At 40.8% G+C, this 27,654-nt stretch overlaps 2 protein-coding genes across 2 annotated transcripts; one reads left to right on the forward strand and one right to left on the reverse strand.

Moving 5' to 3' along the window:
- Positions 1–1,377: 1,377 nt before the first annotated feature.
- Positions 1,378–26,213, reverse strand: ppp3r1b (protein phosphatase 3 (formerly 2B), regulatory s1ubunit B, alpha isoform, b). The gene is made up of 6 exons (XM_056408928.1): positions 25,980–26,213; positions 18,559–18,598; positions 7,066–7,242; positions 4,249–4,308; positions 3,593–3,777; positions 1,378–3,437 (listed from the first exon to the last, which is right to left on the reverse strand). Exons 1-6 carry the CDS (start codon positions 25,980–25,982, stop codon positions 3,390–3,392), a joined length of 513 nt encoding a protein of 170 aa, XP_056264903.1. The 5' UTR covers positions 25,983–26,213; the 3' UTR covers positions 1,378–3,389.
- Positions 7,250–16,529, forward strand: LOC130190581 (uncharacterized). The gene is made up of 5 exons (XM_056410069.1): positions 7,250–8,736; positions 9,961–11,545; positions 13,657–13,784; positions 14,330–15,963; positions 16,079–16,529. Exons 2-5 carry the CDS (start codon positions 9,963–9,965, stop codon positions 16,118–16,120), a joined length of 3,387 nt encoding a protein of 1,128 aa, XP_056266044.1. The 5' UTR covers positions 7,250–8,736; positions 9,961–9,962; the 3' UTR covers positions 16,121–16,529.
- Positions 26,214–27,654: the final 1,441 nt, after the last annotated feature.

Genomic DNA, 27,654 nt, shown 5'->3' on the forward strand with positions numbered 1-27,654 from the left:
AGCCCCGCCTCTTCCGGCAGCTCTGTTCGGGAGGTGGCGTTTCCTCCAGGTCGAGACTTGATTGAAGAGATTAACCACATTTATTTTGTAATTATGGCATTAATTCACAAAACAGAACAGCCATCAAAATATATTCATGTTTTTTGCATCAAATACAAGAAAAAAATAGATATTCAATGAAATACAAAAGGTAAAGGTAAGTACAAACGGTGAAAGAATATATTTTATGCAATTTCTGTGAAAGCCACATCGTCTGTCTGTAGATTTCTACTAAGAGGACCAATCTTCCTCGTTTACTAACAACACATTTTGACAACAAAACATTAAAGAGTACTTATGTCTGGGTTTATCAATACTCCGGTAATTTATCACCGGGGTTTCTGAACGCATCCGTAGGCCTACCTTCAGATTACGTAAAAGGCGAATGGTTCCCTAGAGCAAATGTCCTTTCTGGGCTCCTGTAGAAACATGGCGGTGCAAGATGGCGGAATTTTGAAAGCGAAAAATACACAACTGACAGTTGACTTTTTCTAAATAATACTGTTGTTGAGTCACGGAAAGTGATTTTATGATGTTTTTTAAGTTAGTAGTTTAAGCATCAAGTCTGTGGTCTTCTTTTTATATAATTCAGACGACTTAAAGATATTCTCCGACGATTTGAGTTTCCGCTCGCGGGACCGGTGAGCTCCGCAGCGCCGGGCGCTCAGCGCTCAGTGTGGCCGCCGACAGCAGCCTGATCTCGGCGGGACTTTTTTAAATGCTCCGCTGGCTCTGATGTCTCCGTAGCGGTTAAACATGATATATAATTCGTTTTCGGAGGATCTAACGAGCACAAATAGTTTATTATTCATTCACATGTAACGTTAAATCAGTTTGACTGAGGATTAAGATTCAAATCTTAATATTGTAATGTTTGTCTTTTTACTTTTGACCGAATTGTTTTTAATTACATGTATAATATAACTACAAATGCCCCCTGCTGGTAACAACGAAGTACTGCATGTTCGAGAAGGTTTTAATCTCACCAGAAAACCCATGTTTGTTTGTGTATTTAGCCAATACATGTGTCACATTAATAAAATGAAATAAAGGTTAGGATTCCTGGGCCATTCACGAAGAGATTATAACTTTCAAACAGTTTTATTTCTCAGTTTTCCATGTATGAAGTTTCAGTGACGCAGCAAAGATGAAAACAGGAGTGAAAATGCCTCCATTACAAACATCCCTTCGTTTAAACCAACAGCACAGACCTCAAATGAAACAAAGCAGGATACCAACTATTAATAACAAAAAAAAGAAAATTAAAAAGAAAACAAAAACATGTTTTTATCCCTAAAACTGAGTGAGTGGCAGGCGACTAAAAAAACCATTTAAGAATACAGTTTTTGTAGTTTATTTTCTCCATGTTTAAACCTTTATTGGCAACATCAACGTGCTTGAAATGTCCATGTTTTATTTATTTATCACCATTATTTATATGTAAACACAACACGGTCTCACTGAATTTCATGAAATGAGCCAAAACTGTGAAATGCTAAAGTAATGAAATACAATACAAACGATGTTAAGATTACTTTTGCTCACCATGAAATACATTATCTGATAATAACACAACCCTGACACCATTTCCACACGTTTAAATTATGAAACTATTACAGCTAAATAAAGTTTTTTTTTTACTTTTTAAGGGTTTAGGTTTCTATTGAAGTAGCTACTTCTCATGATTTCTAACTATTGAACATGCACCAAAAACTTTAGATTGTATCGTATAACTGTATAAAAATGCAAATATGCAAGTGGTCAAACCAGTAATACACATACTAGCATGCGCAGAGTAGATTATTTGCATTCGCGAGACATTTCACTCATTTCATTAAATTTCGAGACCAGCTTTTGAAAAAAGAAAAGGAAAAAGGAAGCTTTAAGAAAGCTTAAAAAGCCTTTTAATAAAATCTGATCGACATGCAAAGAGCAACGGGAAGAAGAAGAAAAGGGAGAAGGAGAAGAAGAAGAAGAAGACGACGACGAAGAAGAAATCAGAGATCAGATCAGATCACACGTCATGCAAACACGTCACAAGTCGTTTCAGGTAGAAAAGTCGTTCAGCCGAGAGCTAAAAATACTGTGACAGGAAGTTGGCAAAGACGTGAACGTCCAGAAGCGGCGAGCGGCGCAAACGTTCTTTCGTTCTCCGCAGGTCGCCCAACTGGATCGGAGGCGTCACGCCTTCTAGTTCTCACCAAAGCAAACGTGGGAATTAATCACGAGGGAAATACACAAATCGACACTCGTTAAATGTTCTCTATTTATTTTTTTCTTCTTCTTTTTTTAAATGGGCAGAAAATATGAAAGTTTTTTTTCCCTCTCCTAAAAATGTCAAAACTGATGTTTTTTTCTCCCATAAAGAGTTTTATGTCTCAGGAGTTTTGCGGTAAAATCTACGAACAAATATGTAAAGTAGTTTATTTAATTTTTTTTATAGATTACTCAACATTCATGCACTCACCCCCCCCCCCACACACACCCGTTCATGTCACGTCGGGAGTTTTCTTGATTACAGGTTTCATGAAAGTTCGCGTCAACGTCAAAGTCGTTTTTTTGTGTGTTTTTTTTTTACAACTCTTCACGATAAAGAAAGGAGACAAACGGTTGAGAGCGCGTCGCCCCGTCGCCATGGTTACGACTCAAAAAAGCCAAACGCGACCGTAAAGCGAAGCTGTCCGTAAGTGTAAATAACTCCAGTAAGATAAATGCATTCCATAATACAATTACATCTCAAAAATAAAAAGACAGATTAATATTTTTATATATATATATTTTTTACCTGCATGTCAATAAATTCTTGTTGGCACTTCATGCTGCGTTTGTGTTGTTCTGAAATCAAGTAACATCGCCGCCAATGACACGCACCCACTAGAGCTTTACTTTCTTTAAGATGGACTTCCTTTGATTCTCCAAAATAAAACAAAACAAAAAAAGAGAAAACAAAATGACACCAAAATAAATATATTTCAAAAATAATAATAAACCCCAACATACCTTGAAAAACCAGTAAAACATACAGAACACATGCACACTTAAAGACACATGCACACGCACACACGCACACACACACCAGCTTTCCTCCACCAAACTGAAACCGCCGCTCTGAGCTAAAAAGCCGTCCGTCGGCTTTTAGAGTGCGACGAGTCACAGAGAGTTCCTGTTCGATTAATACTTGGTGAAAGTTTGGCTTCAGAAGGCTCAGGGAGGGGGGGGGGGAGGGGGGGGAGAGAGGGAGGGATTTTTCACAGAGAAAATACTTTCGTTGAGCATTTGGTTGGACGATGTCTTCAAGCAGATCTTCAGTAAATGGAGGAAAGAAAAAAGAAGAAAAAAAAGCAAAGTCGTCAGACGTCCACCACCATCTTTTTGTGAATGTCTAATCCACCGACGACCTGCGGAGACAAAGAGGGAGACCCCGTTCATCACAAAGAGGGAGACCCCGTTCATTCGGTTTCACACCTCCCTCTGGCGCCCCCTCCCTCTGGCGTCCCGTGCATTTCATATATATTATTATGTATTTGTGTCTGTGTATTTCCCTCCTACTCACCGCACAGAACTCCTCGAAGGATATCCGCCCGTCTCCGTCTTTGTCTGCGTTGATGATGGTTTTGTCGACGATCTGCTGCAGCTGGGTGTCCTTCAGGTTGTTCCCCACCATCATCTTGAGGACCTGGAAGAGCTCCCCGTTGGAGATGTAGCCGTCCTTGTCCATGTCGTAGATCCGGAAGGCGACTGGCGGCGGAGAGGGGAGACATCGAGGGAGTGACCTTGTGTTTTACCCCCAAATTAAAAGTGTACAAGACAGTCGACGTGCCGAGATGTTCTCAGGTGTTGCGACATCGCGGGAGTCAACGCAACGAGGTCGATCTTCAAATGTTCAGCTGATATTTAATGATGTAATCTGATATATATATATATAAACAAATAATATATATATATTTATATATATACACATATTCAAATATGTAAATATATTAAAATATACATAGATATAAATATAAATAAATATAAAGAGTAATATTTGTAAAGAGGACTTTCTGCCAGCTAAAAGCATGAAAACCTCATTCAGAAATAAAGAGAAGTATCTGAGACATCGGACTAAGGCTGAGGGAGGAGTTTCTGAGCCCTTGGAACGTTAGCGTATAAAAATTTGACTTTCATAATAATAATATCAAAGAGTGATGTGATGTGATGTAAACTTACAACGCAACTTCTGCTCCTTGTCGCCTTTGACGCTGAACTGGGAGACTCCTTCGATGAACTCTGCCGAAGGACAGAACACAGCGTCAGTTAGCACTGCAGCTAATGATGCAACAGAATAAATATGATTTACACCAAAATGACCAAAGATAAACGGGCGACGAAGGGATTGTTCTGCAAAAGAAAAAAAAGAAATATCTATATATATAAATTAAATAAATTATAAATGTAATTTGTATATATGCAGGGTTTTTCCTGGGTTTAAAATGGGTCTTCGGTGCACCCAAACAAATTTTTTTGCGCGCTTTGTTGCCGTTTCACCGGAATTAGCAGACATCTATGTATTTTTTCTTTCTTCCCCCCATAAATTATGGAAGCAATGCTTGAGGAAATCATTTAGCTAAAATAGATAGGCTAATAAATTGACAATTAGAGATGCACCGATCAGGTTTTTTGGTGCCGATCACTGAAATCAGTAGCCTATCTGCCGATCCGATAATACCGATCACCGATCACGGTGTTGATTGAAGCATTCTATTTATTGTGTAGCATTATTGCCTAGGACTATGAGGAAATACATATATAAAGCACCTCAAACATTAAAGAAATTACAGATTTCTTTAAACTTTTAGGACTTTTACTTTGAAAAATTTCCAAAATTGTTTGATTGCTATTGTAGGGGATTTCAGATATGTATGGAACACATCTGCATTATTCATTTCCTGGAACTCTTGGGGAGATCTATATACAGGACTTTCTTTAACATACAAAAGTCTGACTTATTTTTATAAACTCTTCCTTGGTCCAGTAAAAATGTTTTAATGTTAGCATAATTTAAGCTAAATCTCAGAAACGATCTCTAAAGATACAAAAATCAGTTCATTGTTTACTTTTATATGTTCGTGTATGATTTGTCAACATCTTATTTTGAAAAACGGATGTTGTTTCACGTGGTTCTTTCCGCTAACTTTGCAAAACCGGATGTTGTCACTTAAATCCTTCCTCTAACGTTATCAAAACCCTCGCGCGCTCCTGATCGAATGTGTTTACCGTAGATTGGGATTGTTTGGTCTGCCAGCAGCTACATCCAATTTGGCACCTACTATTCCACACCACTCTCCCATTTTCCAAATCGATCCACCATTTGCAGGGGCAGCCTTGGGGGCTTTTAGTCACCGCTTCCTTTTCCTTAATTTTCCGATAAACCAGGGCAACAAAACAAAAAAATCAAAATCCTGTAATCATAGAGATGGTAGATGTCATCTCATCTCTCCACGAAAAGCTGCTAGGCAACACGACACGACCATCGCTTCGTGCCGACCAGCTAACCAGCTCCAACGTCCCGGAGGGCGGGCTTCCAAGCTCAAGAAGAGCTTGTCAATGCGTTGAGACCAGGAGCATCAGTCTCTAGGGCAGACATGTGAGAGTCGGCTGAGTTGACCCAGAGATTCAACTCGGGGACGGGACGCGCTCGGTGGTGAGGATCCTCTGACCTCTCACTCTGCGGCCCTCGCGGCATCGTCTCCGCTATGGCGCGATTGAAACGTCTGATAGTTCTCGCAGATGTTACGTCATCTGTTCGGCCGTTTTGAGAACGCCGATCAAAACCGAGAATGGGAATATTGGCCGATATGGATCGGCGCCGATCAGATCGGTGCATCCCTATATAGTCCAGGTGTATTCGTGCACGTCGGGCTGTTGAGTGATCAGCAGCTGGCCGCTCTGTCCATTCGCCTCACAGTTGCGTATTGACCAGACAAGAAGACACGCTTATTAACTCGATTACTATTGATCAAAACAGAACAAGGGTTCGGCTGTAGCCTAATTGAAACATACTTTGAGAACATATTCGCTGACGTGCACGTGATGAACACAGTTTTTTTTCTTTCTTTTTTTTCATCGCAGACTTTTTTTGCCTTAGGCGCTCGGGAAAACGGCGTAGGCGCGCGCCCAAATGTTCTCTATGCAGGAAAAACCCTGTATATGTATATATAACTACATATATATATATAAATTAATATATATATATAATTCTTAATAATATATAATTAATATATTGTAATATGATATCTATTTATTATGGTATATATATATATATCATATTACAATATCATATTAATATATCCATATATTAATTATATATTAATATATAAAAATATATGTAAAGTTATATACAGGACTGTCTCAGAAAATTAGAATATTGTGATAAAGTTCTTTATTTTTTGTGTAATGCTTCAAAAAAAAAAATTTATAAATCAGCAATATTAAAAGAATAAAAGGCTGCAATATTTCAGTTGATTTTGATTGATCCATAATCCATTTTGCATTTTTTTTTTAATTGCATTACAGAGAATAAAGAACTTTAACCTATATATACATTTCCATTTAAAAATATATATATATATATTAATTTACATATAAATATATATATAAAGTTATATATGAATACATATAATTGTTAGAACGGCTCTATATAATATTATAACTTATAGCCGCTCTCATTTTGTGTGAGACTTGTCGTTGTGGCTCTTTATGAATTTGCCAGTGAAGAACATTGAAATCTTTCTGCAGCATCAGAGCAACAACAATAATAACAACAACAACAACACATTCCTGCATGCACACAAACAGACAGTATTTAATTAAGAAAGCCGATCACAGGCCTTTTCATGGACGGCAGACCGTCGTGTAAAATAAAAGGTGTCGTATTACATCCTGAAGGGTCGATGTCAGTCGTAAAACTTTCAGGTTGAGGATAAGTTTAAATTCAAGAACACAAAACATTCCAGAAAAACTATAACACATTTTCTTTGAACTCACCTTTGAAGTCGACTTCCCCGTTTCCGTCGGTGTCGAATATGTCGATAACTCGCTGCACGAGCGGATTCTGCTGGAGCTCGGGTAAGGACATGAACTCCTCCACGCTCAGGGACCCGGAGTTATCAAGGTCCAGTTTCTTAAATCGCTTTCCTAGCCTCTTAATCTCATCGGCATCGACTGATATGAAACACAGAGAGAGAGAGAGAGAGAGAGAGAGAGAGAGAGAGAGAGAGAGAGAGAGACAGACTTATGATGCAGAAAGAAACATAAACAGGAGATCAACGTTTCCTGACCAGCGACGCACAGGAATGAAAACATCCACCTGGACCTCATCTCCCTTCCCTGTGCTGCGGGATCCATTCCTCCTGAGCGTACCTGCTTTGTTCCTACTGGCCATTGTTGTTCGGAGCTAATGGTCTCGGACTGCACCAGTGAGGGAGAGCCTTGTGCTACCGGACCTCCCGGGGCCGCGCTCTCAGCCCTCATACCGGGTCATGTGACACCCCTTTCAACACTAATCACTCGGCTGATGGCCATCGAGGTGGAGGGAGGAGGGAGGGGGGGGGGCATATTGTGTTGTCGACCGGGAGGTTTAACGTAGACAAAGCACCCTGGCTTTTAAAATATTAAAAAACTGAATATAACAGCGGTTTGGTCCACGGAGATACAAATAAAAATAAAAGAGTAACAAAAAAAGCGATGTCATCGAAGCGTCTTAATAAATAAGCAGCATTTTTTTTTTTTTAAACAAGCAATGAAAATCTAGGAATATCAGCATGTTTCCTATTCTCATGCAGCGCTGCTCCTTGAACGTCACAAGACTGATACTTGTAGTTTTAAAAAAAAGTTTACTCATTTTTAAAAGTAAAGTATCTATAAAAGAGTCATCCGACAATAAAATAAGTTAATATATCGATTGTGAAGATGTGTTGCGACCCAACAGCCTTATTATTTACCACGTTGACGTGCAGCTGGACAACAGGTGTTATGACACACAACGACCACTAGATGGACCCCAACACAAAGAATTGACACCGGATACAGCTGCTCAGCGGGGCATGAAGAAGACAAAAATTCAACTTACTGAGTATGAAAATTCATATAAAATTACCCATATTTCTCCTATATGTTCATAAATGTATATCGAGTAGCACGCTTTGATTTGAGGATGAATCACAACTTAAAGTTCTGTCATATCGACAATAATTGTGCAAGATATTGGAAAAACAAGCAGCAGAATTAACGGTCGTAAAGTTAAATGATGAGACTAATGTGAATAAGTATCCGTGGATTTAAATGGTGGTGAGTGAAAACAGGTTTTAAACACTAACTCTGCTTTGCTACCATGTTCTAGTGTTGCATTAGTATTATTATAAAAGGGCGTACAGTTAATTTGTGGACCTCTTCTGGTTGAAGTAAAGCTTTTTAAATACACACTCCCTCCCCTGATAGGTAAAGCATCACCATTGCTCTATATTATATAATTGTTCCGGCCCAAGAGGCGGAGCCACCCTGAAGAGGAGAGCTGCTGCGTCACACTCAGGAAACGAGAGTTAACTTCAGTCAGAAACACTGCAGTCGAGACGAGTCTCTGCTTTTCCCTCAGAGACGATTCAAAGTGACGTCTTCAGGTTTTTCTCAACAACTCAACAGAGTCTCTTCCAAACACTGGTGAGTACATCTGATCATATTCACACCTGTGATCACCAGGATTAACACAACACTTTAGCTTTACTCGGGCAGGAAGTTCCTCTCTTATCACTTCATACCTGATGAATTATTAACAATATAACTATGGCTGTCTGTCCACAGTCCCACGACACAGAAACTCACTTTAACTGCTGTAAACTGTCTCAGGAGGACTTTTGTAACTCAACAGAATCTCTGGGGGTTTAAGTTTAGTCCGTTTTTCAAAACCAAGAACGCTGAATACAGAACAGGAAGCAGGACATCACCGCCTCAGCTAGTCAAACTCATGAGTAACTTCTATACTGTATCGTCAAAGCAAATAGGACAATCCTGCATTTTCCTTTAAAATTATAACTATTTAAATTTGAAATGTGTATGTATATATATATATATATATTTAATATACACACAACTCAAAGTATTAATTATATATATATATATATATATAATTAAAATAAAGTTATGAATCTTAAACCTCAGTCAAACTGATTTCATGTTACCTGTGAATAACTATTAAAGACTAGAGCTTTTTAGATCCTCCAACACCGAAATATATCTCATGCTTAACGGCTATGGAAACATCGCAGCCAGCGGATCATTTCAAAAAGTCCTGCCGAGATCAGGCCGTTCTCGGCGGCCACACTGAGCGCCGACCGCCCGGAGCATATTTTTAAGTCGGTTGAATCTAGACAAACGCACCACATATTTGATGCTTAAACTACTAACTTCTCGCCTGAAAACATCCTTAAATTACATTCCGTGACTCAACAACAGTCGTATTTAGAAAACGTCGACTTTCTGTTGCGAGTTTCCTCGTCCGCCATTGATCCCGTCCGACTTCCCTGCTATTGTTACCGTTCATCGATCACCTCCATTTCCTGTAGTTGTTTCACAATAAAAGTTTTCCACCGGAGACCCAAGCAGGAGGCTTTTATTGTGAAGCATTAAAATGAAACGCTCTATCCTGTCATCACAGAGTCCGCGGGGCTTTGTTAGCAGCGCTGCTCTTCAATAAAAAGTGGTCAACACAACAGGAAGTGGACATATTCTGTTGTTTTGCCAGAATAGTGAGCTTCAGCTTCTGAGAGTAACACGTATTTACCCCAATATTCTATGTTATACTTAAAAGAACAGTAATAAAAAACAAAAAACTGCATTTTGAATAACATGTTCTCCTTTTCTTCTACAATGTGTGTGTGTGTGTAGATATGGCGGATGCACACTTTCTGCCATCTGAAGATCAGTTCCTGTGCCCAATCTGTCTGGATGTGTTCACTGATCCAGTCAGCACGTCATGTGGACACAACTTCTGCAAAAAGTGCATCAATGCACACTGGAATACCAACAACCGGAACATGTGTCCGATGTGTAAAAAGGTTTTCTTCTCAAGACCTGAGCTGCTCGTTAACACCTTCATCTCCGAGATGGTTTCTCAGTTCAGACAGTCGACTCAACGGAAAGCTCGGAGCTCAAGGAAACAGGTTGCCAAACCAGGAGAAGTTCCCTGTGACGTCTGCACTGGAACCAAACTGAAGGCCCTGAAGTCCTGCCTGGTGTGTCTGGTCTCCTACTGTGAGACTCACCTGGAGCCTCACCTGACAGCTTCACGCCTGAAGAGACATCAGCTGATGGACCCTGTGGAGAACCTGGAAGACAGGATGTGTCTGAAGCACGATAAACCTCTGGAGCTGTTCTGTAGGACCGACCAGACGTGTGTCTGCATGCTCTGCAGTGTGTTGGACCACAAGATGCACGATATTCGTCCTCTGGGAGAAGAATGTGAAGGAAAGTTAGCCGAGCTGGGGAAGACGGAGGCTGAAATTCAGCAGATGATCCTGAAGAGACAAGTGAAGATTCAGGAGATCAGACACTCAGTCAACCTCAGTGAGGAAGATGCAAACAGAGAGATAGTAGAAGGTATCAAGGTCTTCACGGATCTGAAGGAGTCTGTGGAGAGAGGCCAGGCCAATCTTATCAACACAATCAGAGCAAAGCAAAGAAAGAAAGCAAAACAGGCGGAAGTGGTCATCAGAGAGCTGGATCTGGACATTTTGAAGCTGTTGAATAGACGCACTGCAGTGGAGCGTCTTTCACGCTATGAAGACCACCTCCACCTCCTCCAGAGTGTCCAGTCCCTCAACATCCACCATCCACCACCCACCAAGGACTGGTCTCAGGTCAGTGTTCCTCCAGCATCACATGAGGGGACTGTGAGGAGAGCTGTGTCTCAGCTGGAGGAGACGCTCAGTAACAAGATGAAGATGCTATTTAAAGCCGAGGTGAAGAGGGTCCAGAAGTTTGCAGTGGACGTGACTCTTGATCCACGCCTCATCCTGTCTGATGACGGTCTTGACGATCCAGAGAGATTTTCTGATTGCGTTTGTGTCTTAGGAAAGCAAAGTTTCTTCTCATGGAAATCGTACTTTGAGGTTCACGTTAAAGGAAAGACTGACTGGGATGTAGGAGTGACCAGAGAGTCGGTCAACAGGAAGGGAAAGATCACACCGAGTCCTCAGAACGGTTACTGGACTATACGGTTGAGAAATGGAAATGAGTACAGAGCCTCTGCTGGTCCTTCAGTTCTTCTCTCCCTGAGGTCTGGGCCTCAGAAGGTGGGGGTGTTTGTGGACTATGAGGAGGGTCTGGTCTCCTTCTATGACGTAGAAGCTGCAGCTCTCATCTACTCCTTTACTGGCTGCTCCTTCAAGGAGAAGCTCCTCCCATACTTCAGCCCCTGTAATAATAACGGTGGTAAAAACGCTGCACCTGCAAAAAGCTCGCCTGTCAAATTAAACTAAATCACTTTTCTTATTCCATTATCGATGTATTTTCAATCAAGGGAACACATGTGCATAACGTACGTCATATTGTCTACAGAACCGGGTTCCTGTGTCTATTTTGTGTGAAAACTGTCACTTTGGTTCAAGTATTATTTGTTTTGTGAATCCTGGCAAGAAGGCTTTTGATTGATGTGTTAAAATAAAAAACTGTAGAATGAACTACAAGTTGAACACCGTGTGATTAAACGGTAAAAGTCCAGAACACGGCTAAATAACAAGAAAGCCAGGGTTGATACACATTTCGACCGATGGATTTCCAGGAATTTAAACAACATTTATATGACCAAACGTTTTGTGAAATCGCAGCGTATACCTGAAAAAGTGAGAAAATGTTGTATTTATCTATAATAGTAGTAAATAAAACATCTGTGGTTTCATTTTTAACAGCTTGTTCCTGCCCAGTTCTTCAACACTTAACAAATGGCATTAATATAAGTATTAATACAGAAGTGATAACGTCATGGTGCCATCATAGCTTTGATTACACACGGCTATGTCGGCCTTTTGTCTGCATCTGACCACATGACTGCGTAGTTCCTTCAGTATGAGCAATTGTAAAGTTCATATTTGATCTTAATTCATGGAATAATTCTTTTTCCCTCACCGTCTGTATGTCAGTGGGCTTTCCTTAACCGTCTGCAATCTAGCTAAAGGATTTCCGTATTTCACTTTTGGCATTTTTTATAGAAAAAGCCGAGGACTGTGTGCCTTCTTAGAATCAGAACAGGGTACAGCTCGACTTTGGAAGACTTCTATGACATCTTACGCTGTCAGACAACTCCAAAAATAAAGTTAGAATAAAGATGCGTTTCCTGTAGATGTCACACCACCTGTGACCCGGAGAGCGGCGGCCAAAGTCCCGGCGGTGTCGTCTCTTCTTAATTTACCGCCTGGGAAACACAACACCTCCGACATGCTGTTCGGGCCGCGGCGCTGATCCTTCTGAACCGGCCGCGCCCGCCGAGATACGCCGGAGGTCGACTCCCCGGGGAGGCCCGAGCTCTATGGACCGTTAGCGGGGCGCCTCGTAATAAACAGCTCGTTGAAACCAACCGTACGAGAAGATGCATCCAGCGAGAGCTCCGATGACACGGCACAAAACCGTTGCCACGTCAACACTGTGACATTTACGTGAACTGTTTTCTACTCCGTGCTTCAGTCTCAGCCACTTCAAGACGAATGTGTATATATCGTCAGGGTTCATACACATGTTGACCGACGGGTTTCCAGGACTTTAAACCAAATTTCCATGACTAAGCATTTTGTGAAATCTCGGTGTCTACATGAGAAAGTGAGAAAATATTGGATTTTAACTATTAATGAGAATTCCAAATCATATAGTAAATACCGTGTAAATGATCATATGAATACAACACGTTTCCACGACTTTTCCAAAACTTTGGGGATTTCATTTTTTTTCACTGACTTTTCCAGGCCTGGGAATAACTTTAAAAATGCCAAGACTTTTCCAGGTTTTCCATGACCGTGCGAACCCTGCACAGTTAATATACAGCATGGTGAAAATCCACCATGAAAACACCGCCGAGTGCAGAGTTCATGGTCATTTAAGTTGTTGCAGGAAAAGAAAACGCTCCCATGTGCCTCGTGGTGTCATGGCACAGAGCCACCACTAGGTGGCCCACAACACAAAGCATGGAGCCACTCTACAGGACGACCATGAGTGCAACTGAACAAAAACAACTGGATGAAAATGCCACAAAGATTTTCGTTTCAAGTCAAACTGAGCTGAACTTTATCGTGAGATTATTTCTCACCATCAACATATTATTATCACAATAGTCCAGTGTGTTTTGCGTGTGATAAAGAGTATTCTTTCTCTGCCACCAGGCACCACCGACACAAGCCGAGTGTTTCACATTAAAAACAAAAATAAGTGAGGAACGGTATTGCCTTCACCTCATGTTAAGCCAGGCAACAACGCCCTTGTGTGTCATTCATATCATGTCTAAACATGAAAATAAAGACACGCCACCAACAGATAAGGCTTCACTAAGGAGGCGGAGCCACACACTGAAGAGGAGAGCTGCTGCGTCACACTCAGGAAACGAAAGTTAAGTTCAGAGTCAGAAACACTGCAGTCGAGACGAGTCTCTGCTTTTCTCTCAGAGACGATTCAAAGTGACGTCATCAGGTTTTTCTCAACAACTCAACAGTCTCTTCCAAACACTGGTGAGTACATCTGATCATATTCACACCTGTGATCACCAGGATTAACACAAGACTTTAGCTTTACTCGGGCAGGAAGTTCGTCTTATCACTTCATACCTGATGAATTATTAACAATATAACTATGGCTGTCTGTCCACAGTCCCACGACACAGAAACTTCTCACTGCTCAACTTAAACTGTCTCAGGAGGACTTTAGTAACTAGTAACTGAATCTGTGGTTTTCAGTTTAGTCTCACTCTGACTTCCCTGCTATTGTTACTGTTCATTGATCACTTCCTCTATTTCCTGTAGTTGTTTCAAAATAAGAGTTTTCTACCAGCGAGAGGCTTTTATTGTGAAGCAGCTGGAGGAAATGTGATGTGTTAGTCATCACGTAAGCAGAGCTTTGTTGTCAGAGCTCTTCTTAAATAATAAAGTGGTTTACACAACAGGAAGTGGACATAATCTGTGCTGTTTGTAGTTCTCATACTTAAAAGAACAATATTTCCAGATAGACAAAACGATTTTGAATTTTTAAAATATATTTTCTTCCACAATGTGTGTAGATATGGCTGCTGCCAGCAACCTGCTGTCTGAAGATCAGTTCCTGTGCTCCGTCTGTCTGGATGTGTTCACTGATCCAGTCACAACACCATGTGGACACAACTTCTGCAAAAAGTGCATCAATGATTACTGGAGTACCAACAACCAGAACATGTGTCCACTGTGTAAAAAGGTTTTCTTCTCAAGACCTGAGCTGCACGTCAACACCTTCATCTCCGAGATGGTTTCTCAGTTCAGACAGTCGACTCAACGGAAAGCTTGGAGCTCAAGGGAACAGGTTGCCAAACCAGGAGAAGTTCCCTGTGACGTCTGCACTGGAACCAAACTGAAGGCCCTGAAGTCCTGCCTGGTGTGTCTGGCCTCCTACTGTGAGACTCACCTGGAGCCTCACCTGACAATGTCAGGCCTGAAGAGACATCAGCTGATGGACCCTGTGGAGAACCTGGAAGACAGGATGTGTCTGAAGCACGATAAACCTCTGGAGCTGTTCTGTAGGACCGACCAGACGTGTGTCTGCATGCTCTGCACTGTGTTGGACCACAAGATGCACAATGTTGTTCCTCTGAAACAAGAATGTGAAGGAAAGAAGGTGGAGCTGCAGAAGACAGAGGCTGAAACTCAGGAGATGATCCAGAAGAGACGCCTGAAGATTCAGGAGGTCCAACACAACGTGAAGCTCAGTGAGGAAGATGCAGACCGAGAGATAGTAGAAGGTGTTCTGGTCTTCACGGCTCTGATGGAGTCTGTGGAGAGAAAACTGAACGAGCTTAACGACGCGATCAAAGCAAAGCAGAGCAAAAAGGAAAAACAGGCCGAAGCTGTCATCAGAGAGCTGGAACAGGAGATCTCTGATCTGATGAAGAGGAGCACTGAGGTGGAGAAGCTCTCCCTCTCTGAAGACCACCTCCACCTCCTCCAGAGTGTCCAGTCCCTCAACATCCACCATCCACCACCCACCAAGGACTGGTCTCAGGTCAGTGTTCCTCCAGCATCACATGAGGGGACTGTGAGGAGAGCTGTGTCTCAGCTGGAGGAGACGCTCAGCAAAAAGATGAAGAAACTGTTTAAAATTGAAGTAAGGTGGGTCCAGAAGTTTGCGGTGGACGTGACTCTTGATCCTGAAACAGCAAATCCTGACCTCATCCTGTCTGATGACAGGAAACAAGTGAAACATGGTGATGTGACGAAGAATCTCCCAGACAACCCAGAGAGATTTTCTTATTGTAACTGTGTCTTAGCAAAGCAAAGTTTCTCTTCAGGCAGATTCTACTTTGAGGTTCAAGTGAAAGACAAGACTGACTGGGATGTAGGAGTGGTCAGAGAGTCCATCAACAGGAAGGGAAACATCAGACTGAGTCCTGAAGATGGTTGTTGGATTATATGGTTGGCAAATGGAAACGAGTATGAAGCTCTTGACGCACCGTCAGTCAGTCTCTCCCTGAGGTCTGGGCCTCAGAAGGTGGGGGTGTTTGTGGACTATGAGGAGGGTCTGGTCTCCTTCTATGACGTAGAAGCTGCAGCTCTCATCTACTCCTTTACTGGCTGCTCCTTCAAGGAGAAGCTCCTCCCATACTTCAGCCCTGATAGTAATGAGGGTGGTCAAAACTCTGCTCCTCTGATCATCTCTCCTGTCAGAGTAAGACTTCTTTCTTTCGTCTCATTACATCGGCAATACATTAAGTAGTAATCTCTTCATGTCTGTATTATGACACAATATTTACTGTTAAAGACACATTTATTTTCCTTTACAGGGTCGATGGGGTGCACCGCTGATCCCCGCTGTGATTGGGTGAGAGGCCGTTCACAGGGGGGGCCTGGGGAGAAGCCACAGCGCTCGGAAACTAGTTTTTCGACGTCGACCAGCTGCAACGGCCAAACCGAGCCACCCGGACATCGCATTTGGCACGCGGAACTTTGAGTAGATGAGACAATTATTCTTTTTTTGCTCTTTTTGATGCACAGCCACTGAAAATATATTGCCGACTGTCATTGTTACATGAAGCTTAATTTAAGGCGAAAGGGCTTTTACATTCCTCTGGTGTCTTTAGAACAGAGTTAATCCTTGTGTTGCCTTAGGGTCATTTTGACCCGAATCAATATTACACCCTCCCCCCGCCTTTGGGTCATTTTGACCCGATTCAATGTTTCACCCTCCTGTTCTTTATATTTACTAACATATTTTACCCTTTGGGTTCAATTTGACGCCAGCAATTGAAACCTCCAGAAAGAATTAAATTAATATTGTTTAAGTTTAAGTGTGAGGCACTTTATGTTTGTTTGTTGACTACCGAAAGAACACCATTAACATTAAACATTGGGGTCAAATTAATCCTAAGGCGGGGGGAGGGTGTAATATTGATTCGGGTCAAAATGACCCTAAGGCAACACAAGGGTTAATAGAATTGATGCCAACACTATTTTCTGTTTGGCTTATTTTTTATTTTATTTTGTAAATGCTGATGTCTTATGATGAGCTTACGAGTAAAATAAGGGCTGATTGAGCACTGCTACTTGTTCCATTACTACACCCGTATGACTCATGTCTATCATATCGATTGATTATGTTGAATATGGGAGAGGAACCCCTCCTCTGTGGCTCTACTTCAGGTTTATTCCTCTGTTTTAGCCTTTAATCTGTTTATATGTGGGGTGGTGGTACGCCGTATGGATCGTAACGCCCTCTAGAATAGAAAAGACTAGTTTACACACACAAGCCGTATTCCGATTTCAGCGACAGGTTTAATACAAGGTATCCGTCCCGGTAGATCTGGCGCCACCCCCTGGTCACCGGTGGAATCAGAGAGTGTGGTTTCATACGGCAGCGAAACGCGCCGGTTAAGCAGCCGCTCCGTAAGAACCGCAACGGGAGAGCAGCTGCAGCGAAAATAGAAATGGAGCCGAGAAAAAAAAAGAGCCGGCGGAAACCGTGCAGGGTGGACACGGGGGGGTGCTCTTCATTCTGATAACACGTCTCCTTCGTTCTGAGGAGGCTATGTCACCGTCGTTTCTTTAATCCCATGTCAGTTACATGCGACGCCTTTGGACCGACGGCTCAGATATTTGCAGCTGCACCGAGCGGCTGGCCCTGAAAGAAAAGGAACCCCCCCCATAAATATCCCCGAGTATGCAAAGTCCGACAGCGGGACTGAAACCCGCCCGCTCCCGTCTCCCCCCTTTCGGGGACGTCGAACCAGACACCTCGCCAACCCCCCCCCCCCCACCCCCCCACACTCCTGTGACCAAAGGGTTGGCGTCAACTTCCTGGGCCACAAGGTTCAAGGAACGGGCCGAGCGGTTTCTGAGCGGTTTATCTCGACATGCAGCATGAGCGGCAGGTCATAAATCCTCCCCCGCCTTAGTCTTTAACACCTTGACTAACAGCTCGTTAGGACGGAGGCCCCTCCACCTCCCACTCACTCAGCACACGTATCAGATACCTGCAACGGGCGACGTCATTTTGAGACCGAAGTTTAATTTACGCTACCATCTTCCTGAGAGAGAGAGGAGGGGGGATGGGGATATGGGGGGGGGGGGGGCTTGGTGCGCAAAAAAAAGAAAAGTAGGTCCGGGAATGACCGTCATTATTTTCTAGTTAAGCTTCGAGCTTTTCCTCTCCGGAGTGGGTGGGTCGGAGCAAAGCTCCGAAGCTCCGAACTAATTAAAACCGGGATATTGTCAAGACTAAAAATAAACTAGGTTTTCCCAGCAGCCCTGACAATGACCTTTACAGAGGGATGAGGCATTTTTAGCCTCGCGGTGCTGGAGTGTGTGTTGGACTGCCAGGGAGAGAGAGAGAGAGGCCTGCAGCATGTGGCCGGGCGAGATATTAGGCCTGGTTGTGCTTATTTTGTTCAATGAATAAAAATGGTTGTGGGAAAATGTGTTTGTACTTTGTAGAATAGTTATGGCACCGTATCAACAATAAATGTTTATGGCCAATTAAGAAAATGTAACAAAAACTTTGTCATGTTTACGTTTGTTCATGCAAAATTCATTAGAATAAAATAATTTGTAAAAATGTATTAAAGTATTTCAGTAGGTCAGCTCAGAAAATGCTTTCAGTATAAAGTGAGAAGAAACGCGTTTGTCCTCCAGATATTCAAAACTAAATCCTCACCTGGATAAATAAATAAAAGGTAACGTGGATATTGCCACCTTAAAACACCACAACTGAAAATAATGCACCACACACGCATTGAAGAGTGAAAGAAAGCAACATCTTGGTACTTACAGTGCGAGCACATGTCCAGGGCGTAACTGGCTTCATTTCCCTGGAAGAAAAGAGAAGATCATCAATGAAGCAAAGCGCTCCATATTTAGGCGTCTGCTTTAAAAACAAAAACAGCTCAATCTTTGTCATTCGAGTGTCTCACTTTGAATTAAGGAGCCGGGTTGTTGGCAGTAATTTACATCAACTCCCACTTGATAAACTGTATTTAACAGATCTCCATGGACCGGGAGCAAGTAGTCACATTTATACCCACATTTATAAAATAAATTAAAATAAAAAGACGATGAATTGAAGCGTTCTGTGTCCTGTTCTAATTGTTCGCGCTCTTCATTATGCATGAGCGACAGAATGATCTGGACTCTGGAAACTAGGCCAATGCGGCGCCTTGATTTGCCTCGTCTCTCGATCAGCCTCATGTTTGCGATATTCAGGCGTTTATAAAATGAGACGACGCGTTTAAACGCCGTAGCCGAAAGACACAGATTGTATACGCGAGGTCGAGGAGATTATTCAGTTCAAGAGTGAAATATTTAGATTTTTTCTGAAGGAGGAATCGAGCGGTTTGGATCTTGGGGCGCGAGCCATTTGTCCTGCAGAATGACGGCTGGGAAGAAGAAGAAAAAAACACCACAGTTCCAAAAAGGCCATTTTGTTTTTCTCTTCCAGATTAAATTATTCCGTCTGAGGGTTTTTGATGGAGGCCGACCGAGGAGCCCGTTTGGTTTTCTTTTGATTGCGCTGCCAGCCGCTCAAAACATTCCTCCTCGGGGAACTCCACATGCAGAGGTCTGCTCCAGCTTGTTTTCTGACACCGAGCCCAACACACACACACACACACACACACAGTTGGCTCTGATCACGGGGGTCACATGGGCCTCGTACACTACACGGGGTTTCCTTCTTATCTTGCGACTTACACATGACATTAATATTTGGCTGCATTCTGGTTGGATGCCGTCGTGCAGCCGCTCAGTCTCACCGACGTTCACCGACCGCGTTCTAATGCCACCAAGCAAAGAAACCGTGTGTGTGTGTTTAAGGGCTAATCTAATGAAACAGATTGAAGTTCATTTTAGCAGGCTATGTCGTTGAATACTGCAGCACAAAACTAAATAAAGCTCACAATACGAAAATGAGAATAAAAGCTCTAAACCAGCTGCAATAACAAAACCACCACCCCACCAAGTTATTTATATACAGGACTGTCTCAGAAAATTAGAATATTGTGATGAAGTTCTTTATTTTCTGTAATGCAATTAAAAAAACAAAAATGTCATGCATTCTGGATTCATTACAAATCAACTGAAATATTGCAAGCCTTTTATTCTGATTTATTGCTGATTATGGCTTACAGCTTAAGAAAACTCAAATATCCTATCTCTAAATATTAGAATATCATGAAAAAGTATACTAGTAGGGTATTAAACAAATCACTTGAATTGTCTAATTAACTCGAAACACCTGCAAGGGTTTCCTGAGCCTTGACAAACACTCAGCTGTTATAAATCTTTTTTTTTACTTGGTCTGAGGAAATATTAAAATTTTATGAGATAGGATTTTAGAGTTTTCTTAAGCTGTAAGCCATAATCAGCAATATTAAAAGAATAAAAGGCTTGCAATATTTCAGTTGATTTGTAATGAATCCAGAATGCATGACATTTTTGTTTTTTTAATTGCATTACAGAAAATAAAGAACTTTATCACAATATTCTAATTTTCTGAGACAGTCCTGTATATACACACACACACCATTAACCAGGGAGTCATTACATCATCAGGGAGTCATTACATCACAGGAGTGTATGTATGTACGGTATACATTTTATTTGTATTTATATATTCTATATGTGTATATATATATACACACACATTAATTTAATGTATATATCTATTAATATATAAATATATAAAGACATGATAAAAATATGCATTATATATATATATTTATACAAGTAAATATACTATATATATTTATTTATATTATGTGTTTATAAATATATAAATAAAAAGTATATATATATATATACACATAAATAAAAAGTATATCTATCTATATATATATATTCTATTTATATATGTGTGTATATATATATACACACATTAATTGAATGTATATATTATATATATAAATATATAAATATATAATATATAAAGACGTGATAAAAATATGTATTATATATATATATAAATATTTATACAAGTAAATATACTATATATATTTATTTATATTATGTGTTTATATACACATCAATAAAAAGTATATCTATCTATATATATCTATATATATATATATATACACACCCCTAAAGTTGGTGGTGTAATGACGCCCCGGTGCATTTTAAATGCTACATTGCTCGTAGCAACTGGTCGTGTGGTTTCTTTGGCTGCGCTACATGTTGGCACCAGTCATCGTTGTCGCTGCACTTCTTTACACAGCTGATGTTCTTCTTGGAGTGTCTGTAACGGCATTAACGGATTGCGGAGGGATTAGAACCGAGGATCTTTGCAGCCGATGCGGACGTTTCCCCATCGCGCGGGCGGCAGGTCTTCTGACCGGAGGTCACGTGTGTCATCACTTAATGTGAAGAAGAGGAAGAAGAAAAAGGTCCATGCAAGTTTTGTTTCACGCCCCGTTTCTGTCCTCCTAGTCATCTGCACGCAGGATTTCAGCTCAGAGATTACAGCCGTTTTTGTTTTCTGCCTCACTTAACACTCACGACACCCTCGTCCTGTGGGTGGTTCGCTACACGGACATCCATCACATACCAGCCGGTCTTAAATTCATGCTGCAATAAAAATTACAAAAAATGCTTCAGAGTGCTTCCCTGGATGACACATTTGCATTAAACCTTCAGTTTCCCCTCGTTTAGGTACCATTTGAAGCCCTTTGGAGTTAATTAGTGTTAAAGGACTTTTTCGGTGATGGAGTTGTTGCCGTCAATCACAATGTCGACGCCTCTGAAAGGAGTCTGTTCAATTCCACCCCAAACTAAAACATAAACCATTACGCAGCGCCAGCTCCAACTCGGTCTAACCAGGTCAGTCTCTCTCCACCCAGAGGAATTCATTTATGAATCTGACCTACAATGAAACACGTGCCTGTATATTTAGGGACGCCGGACGGTAACCCCGCACCCTCGGCTCCACATCTTCTGCCGTATTATTGAAAATGTCTGCCATAAATCTGAGTGGCGTTGGCTTCACAGCGAACATGACAGTGAAGCTGCTGCTGGAGGAATCCCTCAGACTGCTGACCGATCAGGACGGGACAACAAAAAACAGACGCATCGGCTGTCAGAACCACACGAGAATGCACACGGTTGTTGCTTTTGTCCCTCATGCACATGGAAAGATGAATAAATACATGAACACCACACAAGACCACCGTGGACAGGCTTGGAAGTATATATATATATATATATATATATATATACAGGACTGTCTCAGAAAATTTGAATATTGTGATAAAGTTCTTTATTTTCTGTAATGCAATTAAAAAAACAAAAATGTCATGCATTCTGGATTCATTACAAATCAACTGAAATATTGCAAGCCTTTTATTCTTTTAATATTGCTGATTATGGCTTACAGCTTAAGAAAACTCAAATATCCTATCTCTAAATATTAATATTTCATGACCAAGTATAAAAAGATTTATAACAGCTGAGTGTTTGTCAACTCAGAAACCCTTGCAGGTGTTTCAAATGTTAGACAATTCAAGTGATTTGTTTAATCTACTAGTATTCTTTTTCATGAAATATTCAAATTTTATGAGATAGGATTTTTGAGTTTTCTTAAGCTGTAAGCCATAATCAGCAATATTAAAAGAATAAAAGGCTTGCAATATTTCAGTTGATTTGTAATGAATCCAGAATGCATGACATTTTTGTTTTTTTAATTGCATTACAGAAAATAAAGAACTTTATCACAATATTCTAATTTTCTGAGACAGTCCTGTATATATATGTGGCTTGGAACTACTTTCAGCAGAATAAATCTCAAAATACACGTGAAATTTACACTTTTAAAAATACATTTTCGTAAAGATCATCAGTCACGGGAAAAAAACGCCTCGTCGATTGGAAAACAGATTAATTTGCTCGGCCTTCTCCGGTTTCAGTCTCCGATCGGCGTCGTAAATTAAGTCATAACCTCCGGACGTTTCCCCGGTGCATTGGGTTTATGACAGCGGTACAAAACTTCAACTCGAGCTCACGTTTATGATCATTATTATTATTTTAATGACAGACTGGAATGGGAACTGCTGGTCCACCTTAAGAGTCAGGTGACCTGAAGTTAGCAGAATGTCGTGGCTAACTTCGGGGCGAACCCCTTCCCGTTAACCAGGAGGACATCGCCGTGCGTCTCGAGGTTGAAACCAAAGATCCGTCCACACAACTGCTCCGCCGCGGGGCTCTCTCCCTGGAATACCACGACAAACGGCTTCTTTTGTGGTCGTGATGACGAATTAACGAAAAACTAAAGTCCTGTGGCGTTATACTGTACATACACACTCACAACGAGGGGCGGGGGTCGCGAATCTACAATCTGATTCAGAGTTCTACGATACGATTATGAAACTATTATCGATTCATCTTGATGCATCAAAATGTTTCTACACACGACTTGTTTCCCCACTGTGGATATCTGATATTTTCTTTTAAACACTAGATGAATTAACTGTCATTATCTTTCACTATTAGTAACAAATAAGAGAGCAGGGTTCTTACACATTTTGACCAATGGATTTCCAGGATTTTAAACCAAATTTCCATGACCAAACTGAAAAATGTAGAACATTGTGCGTATTGATTGCGTACGCCGGCTTATATTTTGAGCGTCTTTCTTTAAAAAAACATGAATTATTTGAAACTCTGCATAAATGAACATGTGATTATAACAAATTTCCATGACTTTTCCAAAACTTTTATGATTTAAGTTTTTCCCATAACTTTTCCAGGCCTGGAAATGACCATTTTAAAACTCCATGACTTTTCCAGGTTTTCCATGGCCGTACGAACCCTGTAAACTAATTGCGAATCGCCATTGCATTAAGAAGACGGAGTGTACGCCACCGCTTCTAAAGCTTGTGTGAAAAGCAGCGGTTTGTTGGACTGGAGTGGCGAGAGAAGAAAAAAGATGCGTTTTCAGATTCAGCCGGCTCAGTGTGGGCGTCTTCTTCCTCGTGGCAGAACTGGGGTAATCATTTCCACACAATTTGGGATTCATCGATCCATTTTTAACTCGTATTAAGACTTGAGCTCTAAAGGGAGACGCTCACCGGCAGCACACCAGTGTTACAGCGTACGCCGCCGACCTATTTCCCGCAGTTGGTGCACCAGAACTCCCCAAAAACGGCCTGAATTGGGACGTCCCAGAGGGCCGCGGCGTTGCTCTTACAATTATAACCGTTACCTGGCTCCACAAAGTGAGGAAATGTTCACCGCATGGCGGACTCGCTTAGTCCTGCTTAGTCCTTAGCTCTGTTTAATTATACAACGCAATCATTTTTACCTTCGAGGATGCGGAAGCTTATGTTTTAATCGCTGTGTATTTATTTATTTATTTGTATGCGTGTTATTCGCATAACTCAAAAAGTATTAAACCGAATCGCATGAAATTTGGTGGGATGATTGGTTATTATCCGGGGACCATTTGATTAGATTTTGGGATCGATCGGGTTAAAGATCAAGGTCAAGGCGATGAAAAGGTCAACATCTTCTTTTTACCATAGTTTGTATCCAATTGGCATGCAACTAATGCCAAAATGTGGCTGCGGCGAAGGTATGCGCTCTACTGAGAGCCCGTTCTAGTTTATAATGAATAGATTAGGATACTTCACTATAGATTAAAAGGAAAAATGGAAGCAGACAGAGTTTTCCATGCAGGCAATTTGTGGCTCATAATTTAATGTTCGGAGAGTTTAGACCTTAAATCTGTCACCAAGACAAACACCTCGTAACTAGTGACGTCCACGGTTGTCCGGGACTTTCGACGCATCTCCTCTCTCTCTCCACGTACTCTCTCTCCCTCTTTAATATACATTTGTGAAGGTAATTTCCTCACCAGCTAATATTCTGTATATTTATCATTGTTCTGAAAAATAACATGCTCTTTTGTTAATCTTGGCTATATTTGCCTTATTATTACTATCGGCTGTTGCTCCAGCCGACTATTAATAGCCCACAAATCACAAATGTATCCATGGGCGTTTCATTGTTGGCCATTTATTATTCAATCAATCCTTTTTCTAACATTAAATTAAAGCATTTGAATTAACAACAAGATGGTCTTAATGTCAACAGCTATTACCCCCAAAAAAATACTTAGAATGAGTTGATCAAACACAACAGAGAACGTCTGACTGCCACTTCTCACATAAGACGATCCCTAGCCCTAACACGTCCGGTCAACATTTTCAAAATAAAACAGCGAACAGCCGATGAAGCTGGCAGACGCCTTGCGTGCGTGTCAGCTGCAACATTAAAGCGATGAATGCATTCATGCATACATAATGTGTTCCAATAACATACACATCAATCTGAAACGTGTCATTCGGCCCATTGAGTACTTTGTGATGCGCATGTTTAGAGACAAATGCTGTTATATTTTTACTTGTGAGAGTGTATTTATTCAGTGTGGTGTACCTTATTTTACTTTAAAACGAGATCAGAGTACTTCCTCCAACACTGTACATCATTGCACATTACATCACCTTTGAATGTTGCTCGGGTAAATGAAGATCACGTAAATGCCATCACGTTTTTTAGCACACAGCTAAATACATAATAATAATGTAAATTAACAATAATTGCAGTCGTTGATAATACATTCAGGCGATACGTACTTTATCTGTTTGTTTGTCATATGCATCTTGAAATTATTATATTTATCTTTATTGCACTGTTTATTGTTTTATAATATGTCTATATGTATTAGGATGCACCTTTTTACCAAGTAAAATCAATTGTATGTGCAATAGTTTTTTCCCACTTTTATTTTGTTTTTTTATCCGTTAACATTACGACACTTCCGCCGCCGCCTCGCTGCGCACTTCTGTTGCGCATTGACGCGCCTCCAGCTAGCTAGGCAGCTAATCCTTCCGAGTATTTCCTCCCACAGCTAACGAGCCTTCAGACACACATCGACGGTACTTTAAGCCCTGGATGCGTGACAGTACGTCCGTTCACAGACGCATAAATAACACAACAATTAAACAACGTTGTCACGAACAAAAACACAAAACCGTTACGCTCCTTTTATTACTATTTATATTTAAATGGCAGCATTAGCTGACGATAGCCAAGCTAGCTCTGGGTGCTAGTCCTGAAGCTAACAGTCGAAGGAGGAGAAGGTGTTTTTTTTTTAAACAACGAGACGTTTAAAATGTGAAATAAATAAAGACATAACATTTATCTTACCATGTTTGCTGCAGAGGGGGCCTGAAGCTGCTTGGAGGGTGATTTAAAGCTCCGTTGACGGATCGTCGCGCGCAGATAAAGACGACGTTTCGACGAGGTTTCTGACTTTTAACGGTACGATACCGACCACCGGCTGTCTGACTTTACGGTTTCTGACAGCGGGGGAGAGATTCACTGCAGCGCCAGCAGATAGAGCCGCAGAGGGGGGAGAGAGAGAAAGAGGGGGAGAGTGAAGAGGGAGCGAGGAGGAGGAGGAGGAGGAGTAGGTGCAAACCAAAGCTCGTCTATTAAAACGAGGAATAACTCGATTTCATACAAGCAGACAGCATAGCCCCCTCCGTGTCACCTATGTATAGGAGTGAAATGCAACAGTATAGTTAATGTCGCAGGAATAGTAAACTAGACACGTCACATATAATTGTAAAACTTGTTATTTCAAAAGAAATCCTGATCTGATTAATGTGCATGCTAATAACAAGCCTGAGCTGATGTTTACAATACAATATCATATTTTCTCTGTACATTTTCCCAGAATGCAGCTCGATGGCAGAAGCTTTTTTTTGGAATCGGGGTCCATACAATTATTTATTTGGAAATAAACTATTTGCTCAGGGCAAAATTAAGTTATTGGGTTGTTGTTGGTTTTTCCAAAGAGTGATTCATCACCTTGAACACACAATCTTTGAGGGAGAAAAAAAATGGTATACAGCCATAACTGTATTTTCTCTCTCACCGTCGCTGAGGAGAAACATCAGAGATCTCGAATAAAACAAACACCAATCATCATGTTCTTACTGCTACACAATCACGTTTTCTTCTTAAATAGGTGCTCTGCTAACCTCTATTTTAAAAAGCATAACAGAGTGCACTTAGCCTCAATTTAAGTGGTTTAGGCCTCCAACCCAGCAACAGTGTGCATAATCTGCCTCTTATATTACAATTACGTCATCGTTTCTGTGCTGAATGGTTTACATGTTATATATGTTTATATGTGTGTGTGCAATAGACAGATATAGAAGAGTGGTAGATCCGTCTTACTGTAATGCTTTAAAGCACAATCACAAAACTGCTACCATACTTAACTAGACATTTGGGGTACTTGTCTCTTATATATATATATATATATATATATATATATATATATCTACTGCTCTACATTTCATAGAGGACTCCTGTAATTTTGAATGCACTACATTTATTTGACAACTAAAGACTTTACTTATTATGTTTTCAAACCCCAAATTATGAAGAGTTTAAGAAAAAATGTCTTGTTATATATTAAGTTACCCAACAATGAATAATAACAGCAGCAACGATTATTTGATTCATTAATTAGTTAACAAACAGAAAATTATTTGGCAACTTTTTCAATCATTTAATTAATTTTTAATCAAACCAAATATTTCACTGTTTCACGAATGTGAAGATTTGTTATTTTTCCTTTTCAATAATGTTAATAATTGTAATGTGTTAGTAATAATATGAGGTTTGAGGTTGACAAAACAATCACTTTTGGTAATTTAGACCTCATTTCTCACCGTTTTCAGTATTTTTATAAACCAAACAATCGATTAATGAAAAAAATAATCAGAAGATTAGACCAAAATTTAAAATAACCAGTAGTTAATTTTTTTAAATAAGCTTCACCTCAAACAGAGACATCCTTATTTTACAT

The sequence above is a fragment of the Pseudoliparis swirei genome, chromosome 24 (assembly GCF_029220125.1).
Source record: "Pseudoliparis swirei isolate HS2019 ecotype Mariana Trench chromosome 24, NWPU_hadal_v1, whole genome shotgun sequence".
NCBI classification, from domain to species: domain Eukaryota; kingdom Metazoa; phylum Chordata; class Actinopteri; order Perciformes; family Liparidae; genus Pseudoliparis; species Pseudoliparis swirei.

Coding starts and splice junctions, on each gene's coding strand:
- LOC130190581 (XM_056410069.1), top strand. CDS start 9,963: ATGGCGGATGCACACTTTCTGCCATCTGAAGATCAGTTCCTGTGCCCA. Junction 11,546..13,656: donor AAAAGCTCGCCTGTCAAATT/AAACTAAATCAC, acceptor CGTCACACTCAG/GAAACGAAAGTTAAGTTCAG. Junction 15,964..16,078: donor TGATCATCTCTCCTGTCAGA/GTAAGACTTCTT, acceptor TTTCCTTTACAG/GGTCGATGGGGTGCACCGCT.
- ppp3r1b (XM_056408928.1), bottom strand. Junction 7,243..18,558: donor CCTGGACATGTGCTCGCACT/GTAAGTACCAAG, acceptor GTTTCATATCAG/TCGATGCCGATGAGATTAAG. Junction 4,309..7,065: donor CGGGGAAGTCGACTTCAAAG/GTGAGTTCAAAG, acceptor GTCCTTCGGCAG/AGTTCATCGAAGGAGTCTCC.